The sequence below is a fragment of the Dreissena polymorpha genome, chromosome 2, assembly GCF_020536995.1.
Source record: "Dreissena polymorpha isolate Duluth1 chromosome 2, UMN_Dpol_1.0, whole genome shotgun sequence".
In the NCBI taxonomy this organism is placed as follows: domain Eukaryota; kingdom Metazoa; phylum Mollusca; class Bivalvia; order Myida; family Dreissenidae; genus Dreissena; species Dreissena polymorpha.
The window spans coordinates 88,074,032-88,100,598 of NC_068356.1; the positions used below are offsets into that span (position 1 = coordinate 88,074,032).

Consider the following 26,567-nt stretch of genomic DNA (forward strand, 5'->3'; position numbering starts at 1 on the left):
TACGCAAAACAAGAATGTATTAATGAAAAAATAAATTTGGAAAACTAAACGTAATTTAAGTAAGAACGACAACTCTTGGTATTAAAATGAAATCCTGAATTGTACTACCTTATTTTGACCGTCATTACAAATGGAATGTTTTAGCAGTAACCAGATATACACTCAGGGAAATGTTGGGGGTTTCGTTCTGTGCATATGGCAGTATAGATAGTAACCTTGCTTTATCTCTCTTTCAATATCTCTTGTTCGCATACATGTATGATACCCATGTGCAATTTCTTAAAAGGTTTGTTATATTTTTACCAGCCGATGTTGTAAAAGTAAAGCTTATGCAGACGCGTTTAAGATTCTTTAGAGTATTTGAAGTAAAATCGACGGTTTATAAGGACTCGTTCACAATATGTGAAGTGTTGTGAAGAGTGTCATTCAATGTCTTAATTTGACAAACTTAAACATTCCAAAACTAAAATGTCCATGTTCTATTAGAACAAATATGTTTAAAAAAAAAAGTTACTGCACCTAACAGGAATCAAACCCGATTTCATGACGTCAAAAAGGCCAAGACTCTATCAATCGGCCCTTCCGACGTACACATATATAGTTCAAGTATTACCATCAACGTGTTTCCGTAATTCTAACCATATATCATACAGATAAAACTCTAGTGTATTGTTGTAGTATATATGTAGATCAATTTTAGACAATTGTTGTTTTTTGCTCCTATTATATTTAATATTCTTGTTTGAGTTTTCGGGAAAAAAAAAACGTTACTAATTCGTTCATCTGTGATAAGGTCCTTTTAAGTGATATGTTGTGGTTGTTGATGATGATGTTTAATTGCATTTACTAACAGTCTAGCCATCAGTCTTACAAATGTACTTACAATGACAGGCTGTCAAACGATCAGTGATACAATGACTAGCTTATGTCAATGCAAATATATGCGCAAGTAATTACTAGGCCCATGTACTTCTAATATAACTTGGCTGTGCACTCCTATAAACCGTCCGCACGCTCGAGCTTTATTTAAGAGGTTTCAACGCTTTCAATCAATACATTCAATTTAACTCAAGATATCATAAAGTCAATAATAGCTTAAAATTCGAAAAATTAATAATACCTTGCAATGTGAAAAGAAAACCGATTTAAACTTCCTACAAGTAAGTGTAATTTTCACCGGTGTCTATTATCAGCAAAAAGGCAAACATGAAACGGAGTGTGGGTGCTATAAAACGTGGTATCGTGAATTCTTAAAGCGAGATTATATGATTTTGTCAAATATTTATGAATTTATATAAAATGTGTAAAAAAACTTATTATACATTTCAATTTAAATTAAAATAAAAGTTAACAAGAACATGTGTCGAAAAATGCGAAATAAGCCAGATATTAAATTCTGAAATCGAAAATGTCTGTACAGTCGAATTCGCCAGCATGTATATCATGCATGTACGATGTGAATCTAAATTTAGTGTATCGGTTCATTTTAAATTCCTGCAACGATATATATTCATACGACAAACGAACACTAACTCTGATTCTAAAACAAAGACGAATGCTTCGGTTATTGTTGGAAAATATGTACGAAATATCTTCGTAACAATCGGCTCGGGCGCTAATTTGTCTTTGCTGCATTTTATGAAATTCGTCTTCCATGTATAATTTTTCTTACCTATTGTGTGTTATTGTAACATATTTTATCAATATATTACTATTTAACACACATACAAAATCGTATAATCTCGCTTTAATACTAGTACATGTATATAAAAAACTGTATAAATTATTTGAGAGCGGCTTAATCTGAGATTGAGTAATCATGCTGAAAAAATAAAAAAAAGTGTTATAGCCTGGTCGTTTCTGTATTTCACAATTAAGCACAAAACAAGCAATATAACCCACCTCTTTGCCCCTTATTCCGGGAAGGATGATGAATAAAGAAAAGGCCACGCTGCAGAACGCAAATATCAGCCCCGCCCCCAGGACGTCCGCCTGCCAGGGGGTGGGGTTAGCATCGTAGTATGTGGGGGCGCCATTCGTCCTAAACGCCTGGAAGGCCATCGCCTTGCGGTTGCTTCACTGAGAAAATTATAGAAATGATATTGTAATATACGAAGATTTATGATGATATTCAAAAACGCGAAAAGAAAATGAAGACAGTGATGATGATGATGATGATAATGATGATGATGATGATGATGATGATGATGATGATGATGATGATGATGATGATGATGATGATGATGATGATGATGATAATGATGATGGCGGTGATGGTGAGAATGGGGGAGAACGAGGAGGGTGAGGAGATGCAGGGGGAGGAGGAATTGGATCTATACGTTTTTGCAAGGTCTTCTTATAGTATACCTATATTCATATTGCGGGAACATAAATGAACACTATAATGTACAGGCATTACTTTTGTTATCTATACCAATTAATACAATTTTGAACTTAGCGCGGTTAATTTACTTAAAATACAGGTTTTTGGTTAGCATAACTTAAGGTAACCTGTATTTTCAAAATATAACAAATTGCTATAATCTATAAAGATGTATCTCGCAAAAAAAAAGGTATAGCTTAAAAACAATATCAAATTACAACGTTCCCTAATATGACGTTCCCTAATGGATCGTAACAAAACAATATCAGATGACAACGTTACCTTATATAACGCTACTAAACAATATCGACTGTGTGAGTGTTCTTTAGATCTACCGTAAAGACACCTGGTACTGGTTCAACCCAGGTAACGGACTCGAAATCTTCCTAAGGCTTTCGTGAATCGAGCTTAAACAACGGCTGTTTGTAAAATATGCATGCCCCCCATATGGGCTGTCAGTTGTAATGGCAGCCATTGTGTGAATACGTTTTTTGGCACTGTGACATTGACCTTTGACCTAGTGACCTGAAAATCAATAGGGGTCATCTGTAAGTCATGATCAATGTACCTATAAAGTTTCATGATCTTAGGCGTAAGCTTTCTAGAGGTATCATCCGGAAACCATTTTACTGTGTCAAGTCACCGTGACCTTTGACCTAGTGACCTGAAAGTCAATAGGGGTCATCTGCGAGTCATGATCAATGTACCTATGAAGTTTCATGATCCTAGGCGTAAGCGTTCTTGAGTTATCATCCTGAAACCATGTTTCTAAGTTGAGTCAACGCGACCTTGACCTTTGACCTAGTGACCTGAAAATCAATAGGGGTCATCTGCGAGTCATGATCAATGTACCTATGCAGTTCCATGATCCTAGGCATAAATGTTCTTGAGTTATCATCCAGAAACCATTTTACTTTTTCGGGTCACCGTGACCTTGACCTTTGACCTAGTGATCTGAAAATCAATAGGGGTCATCTGCGAGTCATGATCAATGTACCTATGAAGTTTCATGATCCTAGGCATAAGCATTCTTGAGTTATCATCCGGAAACCATTTTACTATTTCAGGTCACCGTGACCTTGACCTTTGACCTAGTGACCTGAAAATTAATAGGGGTCATCTGCGAGGTATGATCAATGTACCTATGAAGTTTCATGATCCTAGGCATAAGCGTTCTTGAGTTATCATCCGGAAACCATTTTACTATTTCGGGTCACCGTGACCTTGACCTTTGATCTAGTGACCTGAAAATCAATAGGTGTCATCTGCGAGTCATGATCAATGTACCTATGAAGTTTCATGGTCCTAGACATAAGCGTTCTTGAGTTATCATTCGGAAACAATTTTACTATTTCCGGTCACCGTGACCTTGACCTTTGACGTAGTGACCTCAAAATCAATAGGGGTCATCAGTGAGTCATGATCAATGTACCTATGAAGTTTCATGATCCTAGGCCTAAGGCGTTCTTGAGTTATCATCCGGAAACCATCTGGTGGACGGAAGGACGGACATACGGACGGTCCGACATGTGCAAAACAATATACCCCCTCTTCTTCGAAGGGGGCATAATAAATAGGATTCAACTTAACTACAGCAAATTAAAACCTAACTTCAAAACGCTACTAAACAATATTGAACCAAAATGTTTCCGCTATCAATATTAAAAGCAAAACCCTTGCAACGTGAAAACACTATTTAAATAAAGGGTGCGCTATCACGATGTAGAAGCATATCGGTCGCCTTTCTGTTAAAATGCTGCCTATCTGTTTATTCTTTGCTGCCTCTCTGTCATAAACAAGAAAAATGGATGCGCGGAATTCACAAAACAGGTAAGAAAATCTTAAATTGAAACCCGTAAACACATTTGTGCATAAAAAGAGGTGGTCCATGAGTTGAAGCATATATCCAGCTACAGGTTCACAGTATTCCGCAGGTCTAAACACTTATCACAAACTCTATCGCAGATGGAATGATGACGAGGGTGGTGGAACAATCGTGCATACATGCCACTTTGATGGCTTTTTAACATATAGCTTTTCTGTAATATGTCAAATATCTAGTGTCATTGATATAATTTGTATGATCAAATCGTTATGTTCAATGTACGCTATATAGATATTTTCATCAATTTTGCTTAAAAAATGCCTACTTTCGCTTTCGTTGTGGCACGAAAAGCCTCTCGATCGGCTCACTTTTCTGGCACGGGAAGCCTCGTCTTCGATTGACACTGGCATGGGAACACTATCCAGTACATTTCTTGTTAATGAACGTCCATGAATGAACAATAATTGGAAATTAGATCAAACTAAACCGCTTGATATATCAATGTTCTCTTCTCGAGTGGATATAACATATTATAGGCTAGACTTTTACAAAATTGAATCTGGTATGTGTGCCCATTTTAGCTGTAAATATTTCATTTTTAAATATTTCTGCACACAATTTTGTGTGTTTGGCCATTGGCGAAAATTGAAAGATAAAAATTGCTATCAAATGAATACATTTTGATACCAGGGCTTGAAGTGAACCAGGAAGCAACTTGTCCGAGTCAATGGACAGGGACGGCATGATACTTATGAACTGGTTCATCCACTTGTAAAAAGCCGTTTTAAAAGGACCAAATATAAAATGGGCCTTTTTGAAAATCTGAGCCTAGCCGGCGACAAGTTACTTGACTTGCACGAGAAAATCCATGAACTCGTGGCAGTTTACCGATTCTTTGGTTCTTTAAAGTGGCCTTTTCACGTTTTGGTTAATTGACAAAATTTAATAAAGTTGTTTCAGAATCGCACATGTTTGTTTTAGTTATGATATGTGTGAGGAAACAGTAATGCTAAACATTTACCATGCTCTAAAATAGCCATTATATGCATCTTTTGACGATTTAAAAAAACAGAAAATTATAAAGCGTTGCAACGCGAAACTATTGAATAATTTGGAGAGTTCTGTTGTCGTCGTTATATTTTGAGATACTACGACTACGAGGAATGCTTACATAAAGTATAAAATACATTCTAAATGGTATGAGCACGGATGGCCGAGTGGTCTAAGCGGTAGACTTTTACTCCAAGAATCCAGGGGTCAGTGGTTCGAGCCCAGTTGAGAGTTACTTGTTTTAATTGTATTGTTGTTTTTACTGGAGCTTTTTAAATGCAATGTTTACATTTATCAATATAAATCATTTAATGACAAACTTTAATACATGCCAAAATCTGTGAAAAGGCCCCTTTAAGTACTGTAAACACGTTGTCACCAATATGTGCTCATTATTTCTGCAATACATCAACGCTATCTTCATTACTGACGGATTTATACATGTACATTAACATAATTGAAATACATGTATGTAGCCGATAGCTTGCGTTTTTCTGATCTGAATTTTTTTTTTTAAATAGGGCACTATATCCCACTGTTTGTTCTGAAACTGCCATACTCCATTCACAATAACAATAATCAAAGGTTATGAAACAGTTAGCCTTTTTGTCGAAATCCTTTACACATTGCATATTTCTTTTAACTATTGTGAAACAAACAATTCTGGTGTCAAAATATTGAAATTAAATTTTACGACAGTTTTAATAAATTCATTTCATGATAAAGTTAATCATTTTATCATTGCGATGCTTAAAATACACCATTCCCATTGTTGCGAGGAAGGGCTATACGGCCTAGAATGTAATGGATAGTGTTCCCATGCCAGTGTCAATCGGTCCATACAATCACCGAAAAGCACCGAAAAGCACTCAATTTCTCTCTATATATATGCAATATATCGTTTCTAGTGTGTGTTAACGGGTTTAATTAGTAATAAATGGTTATATGATTGTATGTTTATCTTACATTGTGCCCAAAATGGTAAATATCGGCAATATACCGACCGAAAAGCACTCAACTTCTCTCTCTATATATAAAAAAATGCGTTTCTATTGTGTGAAAACAGATTAAATTAGTTATAAATGGTTGTATTTCATGCATATTTATACTACCTTGTGTTTATTATAAGGTATTTATGCCCAAAATTGGATAAATATCGGCAATATACCGACCGAAAAGCACTTCATGTGAAGACCGAAAAGCACTCAATTTCTCGCTTTATATATAAAATATGTGCGTTTCTATTGTGTGTAAACGGTTTAAATTAGTTATAAGTGGTTTATGGTTATATTTCATGCATATTTATACTACCTTGTGCTTATTATGAGGTATTAATGCCCAAAATTGGATAAATATCGGCAATATACCGACCGAAAAGCACTTCATGTGAAGACCGAAAAGCACTCAATTTCTCGCTATATATATGAATATTTGCGTTTCTATTGTGTGTAAACGGTTTAAACAGGTTATAAATGGTTGTATTTCATGCATATTTATACTACCTTGTGTATATTATGAGGTATTTTTGCCCAAAATTGGATAAATATCGCCAATATACCGACCGAAAAGCACTTCATGTGAAGACCGAAAAGCACTCAATTTCTCGCTATATATATAATATTTGCGTTCCTTTTGTGTGTAAACGGTTTAAATTAGTTATAAATGGTTATATTTCATGCATATTTATACTACCTTGTGTTTATTATGAGGTATTAATGCCCAAAATTGGATAAATATCGGCAATATACCGACCGAAAAGCACTTCATGTGAAGACCGAAAAGCACTCCCGCGACAGCAGAGAATCACCGAAAAGCACTCAAGTTCTCTATATATACATGAAAGTTAACTATTAGGGCCGATTTTAATGGATTGAAAAGATGTACATATTTATTGAGTCAATGTCTGTTCAGATTAAAACTTAATTTTAAGGTCTGACGTCATCATTAACAACTTGTGAACGAACGGCCGGTACGCTTCTTTAATCAGCACAAAGCAGTTTGGAAATAGATTTTCGCACCTTCAATTAATTATATTCCAGATAATGACGAGAAGTTGTGTTATGATCGGCGCCTTTCATTCATGTCAGAACAGTGCGGCTCGTGTGAATTAATGTACAGTTTTGTTGAATTACATTTGCTCAATTAATTATTCGATGTACGATGTGAATCTAATCTTAGTTTTAGTGCAGATTCGTTCATACGGCACAAAGACACTATTATATTTTACGGATCATTTCGGTTTAGAGGACTGAGACAGTCATGTTAAATATCGAATATAATATATATTTTTTATAAACAACTGGTAGCAAGTTATAAATATATCGGCAATGTACCAACCGAAAAGCACTTCATGGTGTTTATCATCTTATACGTAAATTGATGTATATGTTTTAAGTATTTCTAATTGACGTGAAACTCTTAAATAGAAATTGCAGCATGACTTTTAGTTAATGTGCTTTGTATTAATAATAGCGATTTTAATCGTTCCATTAAAACCATTCATTGCGCGAGTATCGAGTGTACGCTGGTAACTTAACACGCATTTTATTATGACTATTAATTTACAGCTCAAACACAAATTTAAAAAGGCGCGTGTGCGTTAAATCAATTACAATGGATTATTGAAGATACAAAAAATCAACATGTACACTTGAAATTCAATAGCTCCCCCAATAAGTGCTGAAAAAACAACGTGTCAACGTGAAACCCGTATATTTCCCCTCCCTAACCTACTGAAAGATGCAAATGTGTCTTAGATTTATTGTTTTCTGGTCTTTAATCTATCTTATATATATGTGACTACGTGCTAATTTTTTGGAGAAAGGAAATATTCAAATGTGTCTTATTTATATTTTATCTATGTATCATGTGTATTCAGTGTCATGCGAAAATAGATCTTATTTCTAAATTTCGACCTTCACACTTTATTAGCGCCGTCTTTAATTAACTCAGTAAATTAATTAATTAAAAAAATGTGCAACGGTGAGGTGGATCAATTCGCGTTGTTAATTGTTAAAGTACACACCACTTCAGCAATAAATGAAATCAGTTATTTTGGCTGTAAATCCGATATTTCCAGTACAGTAGCCATGTTCCTGTGTATTGAGCTGATAAGATAAGATCACCACAGCAGGTTGCTAATACACAGTGTAGACTGAAATGAAAACAGTTATTTTTGCTGTAAATCCAATTCCAGTACAGTAGCCATGTTCCTGTGTATTGAACTGATAAGATCATCACAGCAGGTTGCTAATACAAAGTGTAGACTTCCCCTGTTTTATTATAGTAATTGTTATTTACCTGCTTCGAATAAATGGTGTATTCATTCGGGTCTGATGGCGTTACAATTTCATGAAACAATGGATATATTGGCGTGATGGAACATGATTTATAAATCAAGCTGACAGAATAGTATCAGCTTTTAATTATGTGTAATTTAATACGCATCTCCCCCTTAACTCAACGTTCAATGGCACGCGCACTTAACAAAATTATAAAATATCATGTGCATCATTATTTTTCTGTTTTATAAATTATGTACAAATATTATAATATGTTATACATGTTTTTTTTGTGTTTTTTTTTACTCAACCAGAAAGAATTAATATAACATTGTTATATATAAAGCTCGTTAATTTTGCAAAATTCTACATTAAATAAAGAAATATCTTTTTTTTTGTTAAGTTTACGTGCTTGATTTATTTATATAAAATAACAGTTTTTTCTAATACAATCGGAATTTGACATTCAATTTGATGCATTCCACATTTTTCACGGTGCCTATACCACGTGACTTTTTAAGATCTGTGTGGGGAGTTAAATGTCAACAAAGGCACGACAAAGGTAAGATTTTTAAGGATAACTTTTTTAATATGTCATCATTTTCAATGGGATAAAGTGGAGAGCCCGCTCATTCATGCGAGTTTTCTATAGGTATCATGATTTTGTAAAACAAATGAATATTTTTTAAGTAAAGTGCAACCGCGCGTTTGAACGGTTAGAAAAGGTAGGATCAGTGTGGGGACATTATTTTATTATGACACAGAAACATCACCTCTCGTGAAATAAAGCAATAAACTTTATGGGCGGAGCTTACACTATATCATTTTGCATTCTTTTTTCAGGTTTCTTTCATATATTTATGAAAACAAAATCAAGAAAAATATTCTAACAGTAATATGATCTGTGTGGTATACGTGTTTAGAAGGATCTGTGTGGTATCCGTGTTTCTACAATTTACGGATAAATTGAGATAATAACGACAATATATATATATTTTTATTAATTTCAATTATTTTAATACAACAATTACTACTACTTCTACTACTACTACTACTACTATTACTACTATTTCTGCTAATACTACTACTAATACTGCTACTACTACTACTACTACTACTACTACTACTACTACTACTACTACTACTACTACTACTACAACTATTACTACTACTAGTAGTAGTTGTAATAGTAGTAGTAGTAGATCTATTATTATTATTTAAAAATTCATTCATTTCAGTAATCACCTATTTGGCACTAGTGAGCGGACAAGGGTTAAGGGAAGAAAAAATAGAGGAAACAGTTTCACGAGACAGGAATGCTATACAGAAGGGGACACTAGGAGTAAGGTGGGAGCGGGCGAGACGAAACGATAGCAAACTGTTGCCAACAATAAGAATGCGGAAAGACGAACACAATGGACATTTTAATTCTGACACAAATTCTGCAATAGAAATTGTGTCAAATATTACGCAGGTTGGCAAAAAGCAAAGGCATGTTCTTTCCTGAGTAATACGTATGTTTTAAAATCAAATTTGGAATGCAAACTGATAAAACAGAATCCACCAGACGTATTGGCTTGTCATTTTGTTGTTATTTAAAGTTTAAGGTAAACGGTATGTTTATTAAAAACAAAAAACTGGTCATAGTAGAAACATATATATATGTGTGTGTTTGTGTGTTTTATTTCATATATGGAATTCATATTGTTGCATTAGTTTATTATATAGTATAGATATTGACAATCATTCGCCATGTGTTGGTGATAATGTCATGTTATAAATTATGTCGTTGTATTCAGTGTAACAAGTGTATGCTTATCTTTAGCGTTAATTATTTTGAAGAGAATATAAAAAGTAAATGAATAAATATTATATTATATGATTATATATGTACGATTCTGTGTTGTGGATGGATGCAGCTCTGAAGAATGTCAACGCGTAATTCGAATTAAGGAGTATTGTATTGTATACACAACCACATTGCATACATTGTTTACTGTCAATTACCACGGCCTAGAGTAATTATTAGCAGGCAGTTAATTATGTAAAGCAATCGTTTAAAACCCTAGTATTAGAAACCCTGGCTGCTTATGATATTCAAACTAGCTCGTGACAGCGGTATTTAAAATTGAAACCAACGAAAAAACATCGCAAAACTTTAATCAAGTTATAATTAAAAAAGAATCACAGATTCGATAATACAAATCACAGATGCGATATATTAATGAATAACGTACATCCAAATACCATTATGATTTTTAATCAGTATTCACGGATTTATGTGAAGTCCTCACGTATCGAGAAAGGTTTGTTTTGCGTCTGTACGTTTTGAAACACTCCTCACTACTGTAACACTTGTCATGCATGTGGGTATTGACGTGCTCTCTGAGGTCATTCTCACTCCTAACTGCCAACCCACACTGGTAACATATCACCAATTCCTTTATTTTTGCACTTTTCTCTCTAGCCACGAGTAGGTACTTGTCCGCAAAGCTCCTGCCGCACTGTACACACACGTGACATTGGGGTCCTTTGTTCGTTGAAGCCTTCTAAGATTGTAGGCATCCTGAGAAAAAACAACATATTTTATTCACGTGACATTTCAATGCGTAGACACGCTATTTAAAAAATGTTAGTATCTGAGGACAAGCGTTCGTTAGTTTTAAATTACAAACGATTTGACGATTATTGAGTTATTTCAAAATATATGATAACCTGAGAGATGGGATATATTGTATATTTGTGTTGTTTCAAGAAAATCCGTTCATCTGGTTAGCATAAATGTATAAAAATGTAACTATTTTTAAGGTATTTAATCTTACCTGAAATGCTTTCTCACAGCATATATAGTTTCCAGAGTGAGCGTGTCCCCTAATGTGGCGCAATAATCCAGCTCTAGTCTTCGACATTTTTCCGCATTCGGAGCATTGAGCCATACCTTAAAGCAAATATAATATCAAAAATAATATACGATACATTACTTCACCTGACAGTAGTGTTTGGCGCCAAAATAAAAATGGAATTTGATACAATAACATAAAGTGTACACTTATTTAAGGTAAGCATGGACTTGTCATCGATTTAAGATGCTCCAGCGTAAGATTTTAATATTATAATGGGGATTGTACAGCATGCCTGTAAATCATAATTATGTATTAGTTCAACAAGCGGTGCAAGCGTAGTGTATAGCCATTATTAGTGCTGCAAACAGGCACACATAAGTCGCTTATTTAGGGGAGTAACTGGCCACTGATCATAAACAAAGAGTTTTATATACAGAAATGTTCGTCTGGGTCTGTAGATTATGGTATGAGATTTCATTTGTTCGAAAAGTGCTGGAGGGCTTCAAAATCCAAGATTGCGTCCAAGATGGCCGCCAAAAGTGTCCTACTCACTGTATACATTACAACTTTTATTTTATGTGGGGAAAATTTCTATCCTCCTTCTAAATCAACATTAATGAAAGGGATGTGTATCTTAAATGCTTTATTTACCTATTACCATGTAATGGAATGCTTTTTTGTGCATATTTAACTGAAAATCAGCAAAAAATGCTCCAATTTTGGGGGCAAAGTCTAATATCTCTATGTATAACTATCAAGTATTTGATTAAAATGTACTTAAAGTCAGGTAAAATTAATAAGTGTATAAATATCTTTTAAAACAAATGAAAAAGAAAACTTTATGGTCAAGTATACGATCCGGATATCATAAAATAATATTTTAATTGATGAAGTGATTTGTAACTGTACTTTCATTTGATACATTGTGTTCATAGCTTAAAACTTAAATTATGATTTTATACCAGTAATATGTTATCCCATTAAATGAAATTATATACCATTTTTATGAACTGAGTCAACTTTAAACTCTCAAAGCTATGACAACTATATTATATACCATTTTTATGAACTGAGTCAACTTTAAACTCTGAAAGCTATGACAACTATAATAATATAAAGAATTATTTGATTTTAGATACTAAACATTTGTTGAGTTACTCCCCTTTGATATAAATTTACCATATACATAAAAGTTAGCAGACACCAATGTCAAACTTGTTTTGTCATTTTCACAGTTTTCATTTCGATGTACATCTAATACGATAAGTATTTAACATGTTTATTCATTGTTCGTTTCATAACTACATGCTATGTTTATAGATTTTAATTGATAAAACATTTTCTCAAACATCATCACAAGGAAATTCGTCTGCAATGTCATTGATGTTATTCATCACATATATTTACTAAAATCCGATTGAATACATGCAAAAGTAGTGTGCGTGAAAATCTGAAACCCTAACAAGAAACCTACACTGTATTAAATAAGAGGTGCTACTATTTGTTTTTCCAAAACTTGAGTAGTACTCGGATAGGTACTAGTAAGCAGACATTGTTTTCACTCATTTTATTATCTTGTAATTTAACTTATTTGAGTTTTTAATATTTTTGTTCTGTTGATGAATTATTGTGTATGCCTAATATATGTTAATTTCTGCCTATTCTAAACTATTGTTTGGAATATATTAATAGGTTCGACAAAAGAACTTCATCAGCCAAGGGAATGCCACAGTCTTCGGGGAAGAAAACATGGCTACATCTGGAGAGAGCTTAAACATCTAATATGACTGCAAAGTATGAAAGTATATATTGTTAATTGTAATTCTGTTGATCCATTATTACAGTCATTTATAAAAGAGGTTTGTGTATACTTAATAGTTAGATATAAATGTACTTACAATGGGAACACAGGCAAGTTATAATTAATCAAAGATGATTTTTGTTTGCTTCAAAAAAATGAAGCAGAAGAGTGTACTGAAGGCATATATGACAACCATGTGGTGATCCTGGTCTGGTATGACAATGATAATGATATTTATAAATATCATAGTTTGATTTCTCTCAAACATGATCATTGAGAGTAGAACATTAATGTCATTTCAAATTCTCTCTCTTCAAATTTTTCTGCAAAGGATTTCATATGTATTTCTGTTTTTCAGGCCCAGGTGGTCCTATGATGACTCAACAATGGATGACAAGGAAAACACAAGAACACCTTTTTAAGACGAGGTCCACTTTTGAGAACTTTGACTGGAAATCACAGTGCTTCATTTGTGGCGAAAAGTGCAGCCGTCATTGAGACAATACATCAAGAGGTTTTAGCAGAAGTTGGTCACTAGGGCCAAACAAAAAAAAATGTGTTTCGGGAAACGGCTGAAAAAAAAATTAGGTAGGGTAAGTATATTTTTTTTCTGGTTTTGCGATGGCTCACATGCTTTTGCAATGGGAATATCCGCAAAAAAACATCGTACCGAAGTATGCGCGTCCTAGAAATTGGACCATATTCCGTTTCTTGTTGAATTCTCAAATGCGCATAATTAAATTTGTAATCTGAAACACTCTACCCTATTTAATTTTTACTCGACGTTATCACATTTTTCAAACAAACTGTAAATGTACAGTGTGTTTTAATCTTTTCTCTCGAGAAAAGCGCGCGCAAATTATTCCCTACATGAACAACGTCACGTCAAACGCATGGAACGCGTGCGTGCATTCAATTTGCGTTTAATGTTCCGTGGTAAATTTTAGCAGAATGATATAGCGAATGATTTGGAATTTGACATTTCCTCAAAATTAATTGCAAATCAAACACAATGTATATTTATCGTTACGGACGTTTACATAAGTCACCATTGAAACAGTTATTGTACTGTATACTGGTGCAACAGAAAATCCAGACGAAACTGGATTAAGTGTTGGGTGTTGTCAAAACGAATCCCGGAATAAACCCCCTTCGGAAGAAACACCCTTCCCTAAAAACAGCATAGCGGAAGAAACCCCCTTTCACATTTTGCATAAACGGAAGAAACACCCTTCCATAGCGGAACAAACCCCCTTCCAGTTTTCCGACAGGCGGAATAAACCCCCTTCATAACTGTTATTCAAACTGTTAGAAAAACATTGACACGTAATTCGATTCACATTCACAATTTTACTGTTTGAAGCAATAATAAACATTTTGTATATTACATGCTCACATTAGTATCACTACATTATATATATATATATATATATATATATATATATATATATATATATATATATATATATATATGGTTGAGAAATATAATAAAACACCAACGAATATCCTTTCAAAAACACTGGATCCCATGAGGATAAAAGAACAATAAGAAATAAGTATATATATGAGAAAGAAATTGTTCAAACAGTGTAAAACATGAGTATCTTATACCCTAGCGCTTTCGACTATACATCTTCTTCAGGGGTGTATACAGATATACAGACGTATAGTCGAAAGCGCTAGGGTATAAGATACTCATGTTTTACACTGTTTGAACAATTTCTTTCTCATATATAAGATACTCATGTTTTACACTGTTTGAACAATTTCTTTCTCATATATATATAAACTGTGCAGTGACAATCTTGTGTCAAGCTCGTATGTAGCAATAGGGGTCGTCGTCAACCGGGTTTCATGCTTTAGTTGTATACGTATACTAGGCCACTTTTATCTACTGAAAAGCATTTAGAAAAACAAAATTATGAAAAAAATAGTGGTTGATGTATAACAACAAACACAAATAACACTATTAAAAAGTCTTATAAGCGGTACGTTGACCATATCTTGTGTCAATTTCATAGATCTATATGTGGGCTTTTAATTGCTAATTATTAAAAAAAACAAAAAAAAACAGATTGACATGATTATACACCGAAGTTTGACAGGGAGTTATGTAGGAGTCACGCTGTTGGGCGGTCGGTCGATTGGTTGGTCGGATGATGGGTTTGTTCGTTTGTCCGAATCAAATGTTTAAAGTTTGTTGAGCAACTTCATTTGTCAAGCTATTTAATCAAAACTTGGAATATGTAATCCCCTTTAAAGTGAAGATGTGCAAGACACTTTTTCATGAGCAGTGATCCACACGTTCTTGAGATATTTAGCCTTGATAGTAAACCTATTATGGCAAAGGTATACAATTTTCTCCGTTTGTGAAGTGATTTTTTTCCATATTTCTCAAGCGATAGATTTTAAACTTGAAATATGGCAATAACATGAAGTGTATGATGTTCAAGACAAAATTTTGTTTGCTGTTTCAAAGTGGTGAGAGGGTATGTTAAGTCATGGCTGTAGTTTATGTACGTAAAATGCATCACGTATAACGTTCATGAAGTTTAAACTTAATTAGTTTTAACCCAATTCCAAATCATGGAACAATTGTTAAGAGTTTAATGGGCAGATATATTGACTTTAATTTAACATAAATGAAATAATGCATTTTGCCACTTTAACCTGAACGTGTTTTTAAATAAACCTTGTAAAATTCTACTTGCAAATTATCTGATAACATGTGTACTTATTATATTATGCTTGCTAAAACTTTGCATATTTGTTTTAAATGAGACACTCCATACATATATGTCAGCACATGTAATTTAATCATGAATAAGGCACAATACTAATATTGGGAGATTAATCTCCAAGTAAAAACATGCTTGACATTGATGTCAATGGATGCTACAAAGTGGTTCATTTCTGCAAGATTCTACACATCCATGTTCTCAACAAGATATTGTTCCAAAACAGTCGATGCTTACAGATAATTCTTACTCACTTTAAGATCAAAACCGTCGGTGGATACCGTAATCCTGACAAGTAAACAAAGATGAGAGCCTATTTATCATACGTGATATGGAGAGTCCTCAGTTAATCTGCACTAATCGGAGCAAATTACCAGCTACATGTGTTCGAGTGGACAGAAACCAACGCGTTTATCTTGTAATCTAACAGTGCTCAGTTTAAAAATTATTATAGGGCGGTTAACTGCATTGCTTGTAAAACTTGGTTGACAAATTAAATTGTTGCAAAATTTTGCCCAGATCTTCGACTTCAATCTGAAAAAGCCATATATACATGAACATAATACTCTGCAATTCTGTCGTGTGTGTTTCTTTCCCCATAGTAATACTGTATTCGAATAGTAAATCTTAATGCGAGTGAACTCGTTTATATTCGAGGGTGAAGATAGCTTACTAATAGCCCTCTACTGCTTGATAACCCATGCTAAAATAAGTCGTAGCTTGCTGATTCAAGCCGAAATAGGTCACAGTTTGCAACTTCGATGATACCAGTGTCACAGTACAGAACGTTTGAAAAAAGAGTCTTGCTAAACTATAATGAGTTCTTATAAAACAAAGTGTCTTTTATTTCATTGAAACGAATTTTGTTTGACGAAAAAAAATGTGTCTGTTCAAAAGCGCTTGGTGCGATATATATGTTTACTTATTTTTGCGTGTGTACTTAATCGATTAACTCTTAAGGCTTCTAGCGCACTCGCTTGTATAATTCTATCTCTATGCAATTAATTATAGCAAATTGTTCGTTATTCTACCGATTACAATGCGTTTTTTTTTTCAGTAACGTGTTCATTTAAATCATTTTTTTCCAAGTGTGTTTGGAATTGGATTAAAGGTAGATCCAAAAGTGTGCTTCTGCTCGTTGGCGCTGTTCGGCAAATGTTGCTGTAATTTCACCCGACTTATATTTTAAGTTGTGTAAAATACATCCTTGCTTGAAATTAATTCCTGAGTAAGACAAAAAAAATGTGATAAAAGTCATAAAACTAATCCTCGGCGGTAAAACAATTTGGCCTCCTGTGAGAAGTTTGTTTGAAAAGCTCTCCAAAAACAAGGATATTATCATTAAGTGTGGGAAATCATAACTATGCACAAATGTAAAGACAATTATCCCCATCAAGTGATTTCTACTGATAGCATGTTCTGATTTCTTCGCCAAGCTGTTTGTTTTCACTGCTGATGTGTGCACAATGATTTTATCTTATCTGAGTACACATTGCTCACGAAGACCTTTTGTGACAATATTGTGTGCGTCGTCTGTTCGTTATCATGTACCATATTAACACTTCAGAGCACACATGGATTGCTCAATTTTCACGAAATTTTTCAGCACATTTGTCGCAATGATATTTCGGACAACGTCACTAGGTCAGATTAAAAAAAAGGGCTTGTGAAAACTCTAGAAGAAACATGTGTTACACAATCTTCATGAAGCGTACCCAGAACATGTGTTTTTATGATATATCAGAAGAGTGTTTGCAAACGATTTTTATTCGTTAAAAACATGGCTGTCTGCGGGAGGGGGTAGCAGCTGTTTTAACATGGGTATAGTCAAACCTTGTGACACTCTAGAAGATGTTTTGCACAATCATTATGAGACTTGCATAGAACCTTTTTTTCAAATGATATATCAGCATAGTTTGAAAATGGCCCTTGTCCTTTTAAAAACATGGCCGCTGTTGGGTAGGGCAGTTTTCTTATGTGGCTATAGTGAAACAAGGAGGTGAGGCAGATGTTCGAGGCTATAGTGATATATTGTGGACGCGCTAAAAGACAATCATCATTAATTTCAATCAGAACATTTTTTAATGATATCTCGGCTGAGTTTGTAAATGATTCCGGTCTGGATTTTCTTCTTTTGCGTCTGGGAAACCATGTAAACACTTAAAAACACATATCATTTTGTCCAATGATCATTAAACTTGCTCAGAACATTAGTTCTAATGATTTTGAGGTCGAGTATGAAATAAGTTCCGGTCCATTAAAAAACACGCTTAGCGGTTCTACTGACCTATTGTGTAGACAGCGATGTTTCAACAAAAGGGATTAAAATGTGCGAACGCGACTCTTTGCGGATAATGGAGCGTGTCTGTCAAAATCGTCAATACTATGCGTATCCTTGGACATTTATGAAATTCTACGCTGGATTATAGTGTGCAATCGATAATTGCCGGGCGTAAAATCGGATGATTGATAACGATAGCGGTAGTGGCAAATGCGCGGTTATTTCCGGGCACTATTTTTTTCAGAGATCTTTTTTTACAAGACGAAAAAAAGTAGGGTCGGGACCAAAATCGTAGGTAGGGTCGGGTTACCCGAAACACACATTTTGTTTTGTTTGGCCTAGTTGAAACCTCTTATATTCAGACTCTAACTCTATATATCGCAAAGTGTAAGATATTGCTACTGCAATAAATGATGTAGCCATTATTGACAGATTGGCAAGTGTTCCAAATGGTTATCTTGTAGCCATTGAGGCTCGATATCATAGAAAAAAGGTTGTTTGACTAAATACTACCAGTGTAATACTTATGCATTTTCCGGGCTGACACCCAATAAGGCCACTTCTGAAAACCAAACAATTTCATACACAATAATTGACGAGATAATTAAAAATGAATTTGAGCATTCTATTGTTGTTGATAAAAAGATGTTCTTCTTTCCTACATTAAAAAAAACGTTTTGTTGAAATTGCTGAATCAGAAGGATGTTCAAATGATGCAAACTCTTATAAAAGTTCCAATTTGAAAAAGTTGTTTGAAAAATTATGGCCAGAGGTATCCTTTATTCATCAGCATGAAAAGCCTGACCTAGTTTGTTCGTCTAGTTTGACTATTAATGATGCTGTCAGAAAGTCAAAGGAGATGGAACAGGTCATTCAAGATGACAATGAGTGTTCATACGACCAGAGTCAGAGGACGACACAGATGAAGCTGTAGTTTATAAGGCGATGGGTATTTTGAGAAGACGAATTATAGAGAATAAACCTAAATTTGATGATTTCTTTTACGCTCCAGAAAAAAATAAAATTGTCAGATCAGAAGCAGTTTGTGGAGCCTCTTCTCTACAAGGCAGTGTGTTGGTTACATGACAAAAATGCTACAAGGAAGCTTCTGAGAAGACCATTACAAGATGTCTAGCTGTTGCTTGTGACCTAACTACAGTTGTCACGTAAAACCCATCCCCTAAACACCTGGGCTTAGAGATACAACTCAACAACGAGTTTGGCAGCCGCCATCTGATTGAAGATATGTACTCTCTTGTTTATTCCATCTCATATCCAGATCTACGGTTATTCTTGACATTAGCAGCCCAACAGAACATTGCATCACACAAAATAACAGACTCTGGTGGCATTGTACCAGACAATATACTACCTAGAGACCAAAGGGGGAAGCTTGTAGTGGCAGTTGCTGATAACTGGAATCTGAATGAGCGAACAGTTGATGGTAAAAGGACGACTCATGCGATGACAAGCATGTTTGTCAGCAGTGCGCCAGCCGAGTCAACGAGGATTCCACGACTTCCGAAAGCAACAAGTAGGACGTTTGACAGTCAGTCACTTCCTGGTTTACAGGAGTTGTTTTTCAGTGTTTGTAACTTGAAAACATATTTTGTAATTTGCATCATTTCTATTAGTAAATACAATGTAAAACCTCATAATTTACAACATTTGTAAATAACGTTTATGAGTCTGTATCAAGCACGTATACCTGGTTAGATTTGATTGTTGAATAAATATGATACATGGAACACTGCATAGCTGTTCTTTACATTTGCCTTGATAAGTCTTAAAGTATTTATTAACGATTAGAAGCAAACTTATTAAACTTGATGGTTATAATGCCAAATGACTTTCCACAAACCAGGAAAATGGCCACATAGCGTATGTAGTCTTGGTTACCATGGTTATCAACACAATTTTAGGCATTTACTTTTGTTTAAAATGAAGCTTGTAAATGTGGCTATATAATAAAGAGGTTAGTTATCACAGCAAATGTAAAGCATTTGAATTAAAAAAGAAAATGATATGTCAATACTCAAATTTTCGTTTATTTTTCCATTTTGACCATGAAATGACCTTGACCTTTGGTGACCTTGGTGATCTGTTTGGTAGAAGCCGCCCTATATCAATGGATTACTTCTATCAGATATTAAAGGTAGTACATATAGATTTTCAATAAACATATTCAATTCATCTTTATTAGTAATTGAATCATAAAACGGCGGCCATCTTGGACGCCATCTTGGATTTCTAAGCCCTCCAGCACTTTCCAGAAAAACGACATCTTGTTCTGAAATCTACAGACCCTGACGAAATTTTTTGTATATTAAACCCTCTGTTTATGAGTTGTGGCCAGTTGGATGTTATAAAGCTTAACAAATTTGCAGCAATATATGTGTTTTACATGCTAGCGCATTTAAAAATCCAGTTTCAAATACATTGTTGACAAGCATTTTTTTAAACAACTAAATAGAACTGAAAAACTTAAAAACAGTATACCACACAGATCCGTTGAAAAACGTATACCACACAGATCATATTACTGTAAGAATAGTTTTCTTGAATTTTGTTTCGTAAATAAATAACAGAAACCTGAAAATGGACGGAAAATGATATAGTGTAAGCTCCGCCCATAAAATGTATTTCTTAATTTCACCAGAGGTGATGTTTTTGTGTAAAAAATAAATAATGTCCCCACACTGATCCTACCCTTTTCTAATCGTTCAAACGCGCGGTTGCACTTTACTGAAAAAATACTTATTTGTTTTATAAAATCATGATACCTATATAAAGCTATCATGAATGAGCGGGCTCTCCACTTTATCCCATTAGAAATGGTGACATATTAAAAAAGTTATCCTTAAAAATCTTACCTTCGTCGCGCTTTTGTTGATATTTTACTCCCCACACAGATCTTAAAAAGTCACGTGGTATAGGCACCGTGTTTTTTAAAGCGGCCAATTAAGCGCAGTATTCTGCGCTCGGCCGCTGATGGTGTATTGTAATATATATATAATTCTGATAAGAAACAGTAGCACACAACAGGAATTAGGTTGATAAAAAGAACTGATGTATTTATTGAAAGTGAATAACAACACTAACTAAAATTTTTGTGAAATTATAAATTTGCCCAGAATAGTTGCATAAAATTATTCATCTAGCGGCCAAGTGCATTAATCCCGACCGCTGTTGGGTATTTTACTGTTTAGTAACACCTTAATACCATCGTTTTTACACTGATAACGGAAATAAAGAAAAAAAAAATGAATCAATGAACATATTGTCGCGATGAAACATGATTTATAAATCAACCTTTAATTTTACTACCTTCTATGCATATGTCTATGTAACATAGTTGTATCTTGTTTTTATTTTGTTTAATCTATCTTTTATTCCAACTTTACTACCTTCTTTGCATATGTATATGTAACATAGTTGTATATATAGTTTATCAATTTTTTATTCTATGTTTTTATATTATGTACCACTTATTAGTTATTATGTACCATATATTTATATACACATTGCGTCCCATATGCCGGTGTATGTCCTGGATATTTTTTTACATATCATTACTTTCTATAATCTGATTTGAAATTGAGGGTAACATAATCATTGACAGACAAGCTTATCTTATGCTGTGCAGTTTTATTTCATTACAAACAGCTGCAAATATTTAATTTCTTGTTTATACAAATGGGACTATTTCCGGTTTTTTTTATTTCTTGCTTAAATATTTGGGATTATTTCGGTCCTTTTTTCAAAATTTGGCTCATATAAGAGGTGGCCTCCACGTGGCAAGAGCTGGGCAACATATTCATTATGTTGGCAAACTACCTCATGTATATATAAGTCGTGTTCTGGGAAGAAAAAGGGGCTTAATGCATGTTCGTAAAATGTCATCCCAGATTAGTCTACGCAGTCCGCACAGGCTTATCAGGGACGACACTTTCCGCTCTTATGGTATTTTTAGTTTCAAGGATCTCACTCCTCACCGAAAATCAAGTTTGGGCGAAAAGTGTCGTCCCTGATTAGCAGTGCGGACTGCACAGGCTAATCTGGGACGACACTTTACGCATATGCATTAAGCTCATTTTTCTCAGAACGCGCCTCATATATATAGTGCTTTATTTTTAAACTTAAATCAATATTTAACGAAGTCATCATTGACTTTATTAAATATAGAGAGAAATTGAGTGCTTGTGCTTTATCTTTAAACTTAAATCAATATTTAACGAAGTCATTATTGACTAAATAAATATGTACATCTTTTCAATCCATTATAAACGGCACTTATATACACAGTACAACAATAAAAAGCTATTAGTTATGCTCGATTGGTCATTGTCGGCTCGGGTGCTACTTACATGTACCCCGGGTACTCTTAAGTATACTTACATGTACCCCGGGTACGGTAAATATACTAAAACGTACCCGGGAAATTTAACGCTAAATTGGTCTTGATCGGTTATTTTTTTTAATTAATTATATTTTCGTTTAAATCAATTTTCTGTAAAATGGCCTCTATTTTATCGAAACTCATACTCAAAAAGCATGTTGATGCATTTTTTTATTAGAAGTTTGTTTTAGATAATCATTCATATATATAGTGAGAAATTGAGTGCTTTTCGGTCTTCACATAAAGTGCATTCGGGCGGTATATTGCCGATATTTATCCAATTTTGGGCATTAATACCTCATAATAAACACAGGGTAGTATAAATATGCATGAAATATAACCATTTATAACTAATTTAAACCGTGTACACCCAATAGGAACGCAAGTATTCATATATATATATAGCGAGAAATTGAGTGCTTTTCGGTCTTCACATGACGTGCTTTTCGGTCGGAATATTGCCGATATTTATCCAATTTTGGGCACTAATACCTCATAATAAACACAAGGTAGTATAAATATGCATGAAGTATAACCATTTATAACTAATTTAAACCGTTTACACACAGTAGAAACGCAAATATTCATATATATATAGCGAGAAATTGAGTGCTTTTCGGTCTTCACATGAAGTGCTTTTCGGTCGGTATATTGCCGATATTTATCCAATTTTGGGCATTAATACCTCATAATAAACACAAGGTAGTATAAATATGCATGAAATACAACCATTTATAACTAATTTAATCCGTTTACACACAATAGGAACGCAAATATTTATATATATAGCGAGAAATTTAGTGCTTTTCGGTCTTCACATGAACTGCTTTTCGGTCGGTATATTGCCGATATTTATCCAATTTTGGGCATTAATACCTCATAATAAACACAAGGTAGTATAAATATGCATGAAATATAACCATTTATAACTAATTTAATCCGTTTACACACAATAGAAACGCAATTTTTCATATATATAGCGAGAAATTGAGTGCTTTTCGGTCTTCACATGAAGTGCTTTTCGGTCGGTATATTGCCAATATTTACCATTTTGGGCAAAATGTAGTATAAACATACAATCATATAACCATTTATTACTAATTAAACTCGTAAACACACACTATAAACGATATATTGCATATATATAGAGAGAAATTGAGTGCTTTTCGGTGCTATTCGGTGCTTTTCGGTGCTTTTCAGTGATTGTATGGACCCAGTGTCAATCGACGACTAGTCTTCCCGAGCCAGAAAAGTGAGCCGATCGAGAGGCTTTCCGTGCCACAACGAAAGCGAAAGTAGGCATTATTTAAGTAAAATTTTAGATTTTTACCTGTTTTGTGAATTCCGAGCATTCATTTTTCTTGTTTATAACAGAGAGGCAGCGAAGAATGAACATATAGGCAGCATTTTGACAGAAAGGCGACCGATATGCTTCTACATAGTTCTGGCTACCATAACTTTAAATGTCGCTTTTTATGATTTTTGACAGGTCTGTCAATACTATATAATCTGTACGCTGAAGTTTCTTTAGCTAGCTTCTACACTGTGGCTGTGCTCTTTATGAGATGAGATAAACATGCTTACATACATAACTTCCTTGTGTGACCAATCTCTTGCACGACGGTTACATTACATTCACCTCTGTGTTGGGCTCAGAACGGACTATTGTTATGAAAGCGTCTCATTCATGTCATGATCATTTCAAGCGTTCATTATTAAGGTTATAGTATACTAAACAATATCTTGCAGACGGTTACATTGCATTCACTGCATTAAAGAAAACCATCTCATACCGATATCTTATATCAGTCGTAATTCATTATTATAAAATTGATATGGTTTTTTTGATGTTAAGGAACCAACATACATACACACGTCGAAGCAATTCCTAACGTCACTCAATAAAAATTATGTTCAATTGTTTACATCTGTGAAGTGCGTGGAATGATTCCATCTGCGTTAATGGGCAATAAAATAGTTCCAAAGAGTTGCATTAAAACTCGCAAGTTTTTGCACGATTTATCGTAAATTTAAAAGTCATATTTCTTAATTAAATGCATGCGATCTTAAATATCCACTCAAATATACATTTAATGCGTTTGTTCGGTTTTACCTATTTGATAGGCAAAATGGCATGCTGAGCCTTACGCAGAGGTGTATGTGAGAGCAAGGAACGACAACTCTGCGTGGAGATTGTTGTGTGACACTCAATGGGGAAAAATCACACACCTCACTCTTTGTTACATTGTCTTAAAATAAATCACAGTGTGAGCACGTCGAACATAAGTAAACATTCTATTCAACACTTAGAATAACTTTTTTTGCCCCCGGATCAAATGATAGGGGGTATATTGTTTTTGGTCTGTCTGTCTGTCTGTCTGTCTGTCTGTCTGTCTGCCTGCCTGCCTGCCTGCCTGCCTGTCTGTCTGTCTGTCTGTCTGTCTGTCTGTCTGTCTGTCTGTCTGTCTGTCTGTCTGCCTGCCTGCCTGCCTGCCTGTCTGTCTGTCTGTCTGTCTGTCTGTCTGTCTGTCTGTCTGTCTGTCTGTCTGTCTGTCTGTCTGTCTGTCTGCCTGCCTGCCTGCCTGCCTGCCTGCCTGCCTGCCTGCCTGCCTGCCTGTCTGTCTGTCTGTCTGTCTGTCTGTCTGTCTGTCTGTCTGTCTGTCTGTCTGTCTGTCTGTCTGTCACATGTGCATGTATGTCATTGAGATCTAGACTCAAACATGGTTTGACGTCACTAGCTCAAAGATCACCTGTGTCCTTTACATTCAATCTAAAATCTTGTTTCTAAAATAGCTGCCGTGCGGCTTTAAAGCGCAGTAGGGGGCATTGTGTTTCACAAACACAGCTCTTGTTTAGTATAAAAATGATGCTTAAGAAGTCAGTCGATGTTTAAGAGTCAAATATGATGATTATAACCATTTGCACGTATATTATTTTAAGCAAACAATATTTACTTTTTATTTCCAATTTTAGTTTGTGTATATGTTTGTTTTTCTGTTCTAATTAATATGGTGAATGGTGTGTTGGTGTTTCTTCGGATAGTTAATTTCATTTAATATGACTACAAAATGGTGGCAATTTATTCAGTTGATTGTTGCAGTGTTGTTATCAATTTTAAGTCTTCCTGTGTGTATGATCACTGATCAGTTACAATTAATGCCACTCTTTAGGAAACAATTTATATACCGCCTAGCTTTCCAAAAATATTTTTGTTTTCCACGCGGACCTGGTATATTTTTCAAGCTTAAATATATAACAACATATAAAACTTATATGATCCAAACAATAATCACCGAGTTATTGTGCAATGATTATGTGGACACAAAAAAAGTAAAAAAGGGCCTGCTAGTAATTGTTTCAAAGCTTAAACAAAACATGCTGATCGCTGAAACAAAATGGTTAATGTTTTTAGTCTATAATTGTTGCTGATAATTAAGTCTATGCAGTACACCCCTCAGCGGCTTATAAAAGCCCAATGTTTCTGCAATATACATGCACCTAAAATAGATAAAAGTATAAACACATAAGTGCTGTGATACAATTAGTAATTATTCCAACAATTAATGTTATGTTATGTATATTTTAAATTTTATTATTTATCAGACCTATATATATATATATATATATATATATATATATATATATATATATATATATATATATATATATATATATATATATATATATATATATATATATATATATATATATGTATGTATTTATGCATTTATATCAGGACAACAGGAAGTTGTTATATCAGTCCGTGTTTTGAGGTAGGTCATATTACTCGGAATCAACTATAAAGTTATCATTGTTGGTAAAATAGAATCAGATAAAAAAATTGATACCAAGATGTAATACATTTTAGACTTCTTCTTCTTCTTTGCGTTCGCTCTACACGATCACGCCAGTTTCTTCGATTAATGACGTGGTCCGTCTAAGGTCATCCACGTTTCCTTAGGGTTT

At 34.2% G+C, this 26,567-nt stretch overlaps 1 protein-coding gene and 1 long non-coding RNA gene across 10 annotated transcripts in view; one reads left to right on the plus strand and one right to left on the minus strand.

Annotated features, from left to right (window-relative positions):
• LOC127867962 (dual oxidase maturation factor 1-like) overlaps positions 1-24,627 on the minus strand; it is a 36,995-nt gene extending 12,368 nt beyond the window's left edge. For 2 of the 9 annotated variants that reach the window (XR_008043821.1, XM_052409490.1), the window contains exons 1-2: positions 24,190-24,388; positions 1,903-2,079 (exon numbers count right to left, since the gene is read on the minus strand). Coding sequence is in view for 8 of the 9 variants with exons in the window: in XM_052409490.1 (XP_052265450.1) it covers positions 1,903-2,061 (159 nt within the window). In the remaining variant the exon portion in view is untranslated. The other 7 variants (XM_052409493.1, XM_052409492.1, XM_052409497.1 and 4 more) reach the window with 7 other exon arrangements.
• LOC127867968 (uncharacterized) lies at positions 8,918-10,487 on the plus strand. The gene is made up of 2 exons (XR_008043823.1): positions 8,918-9,101; positions 9,778-10,487. It is a non-coding gene; the product is annotated as an uncharacterized LOC127867968 (long non-coding RNA).
• Positions 24,628-26,567: the final 1,940 nt, after the last annotated feature.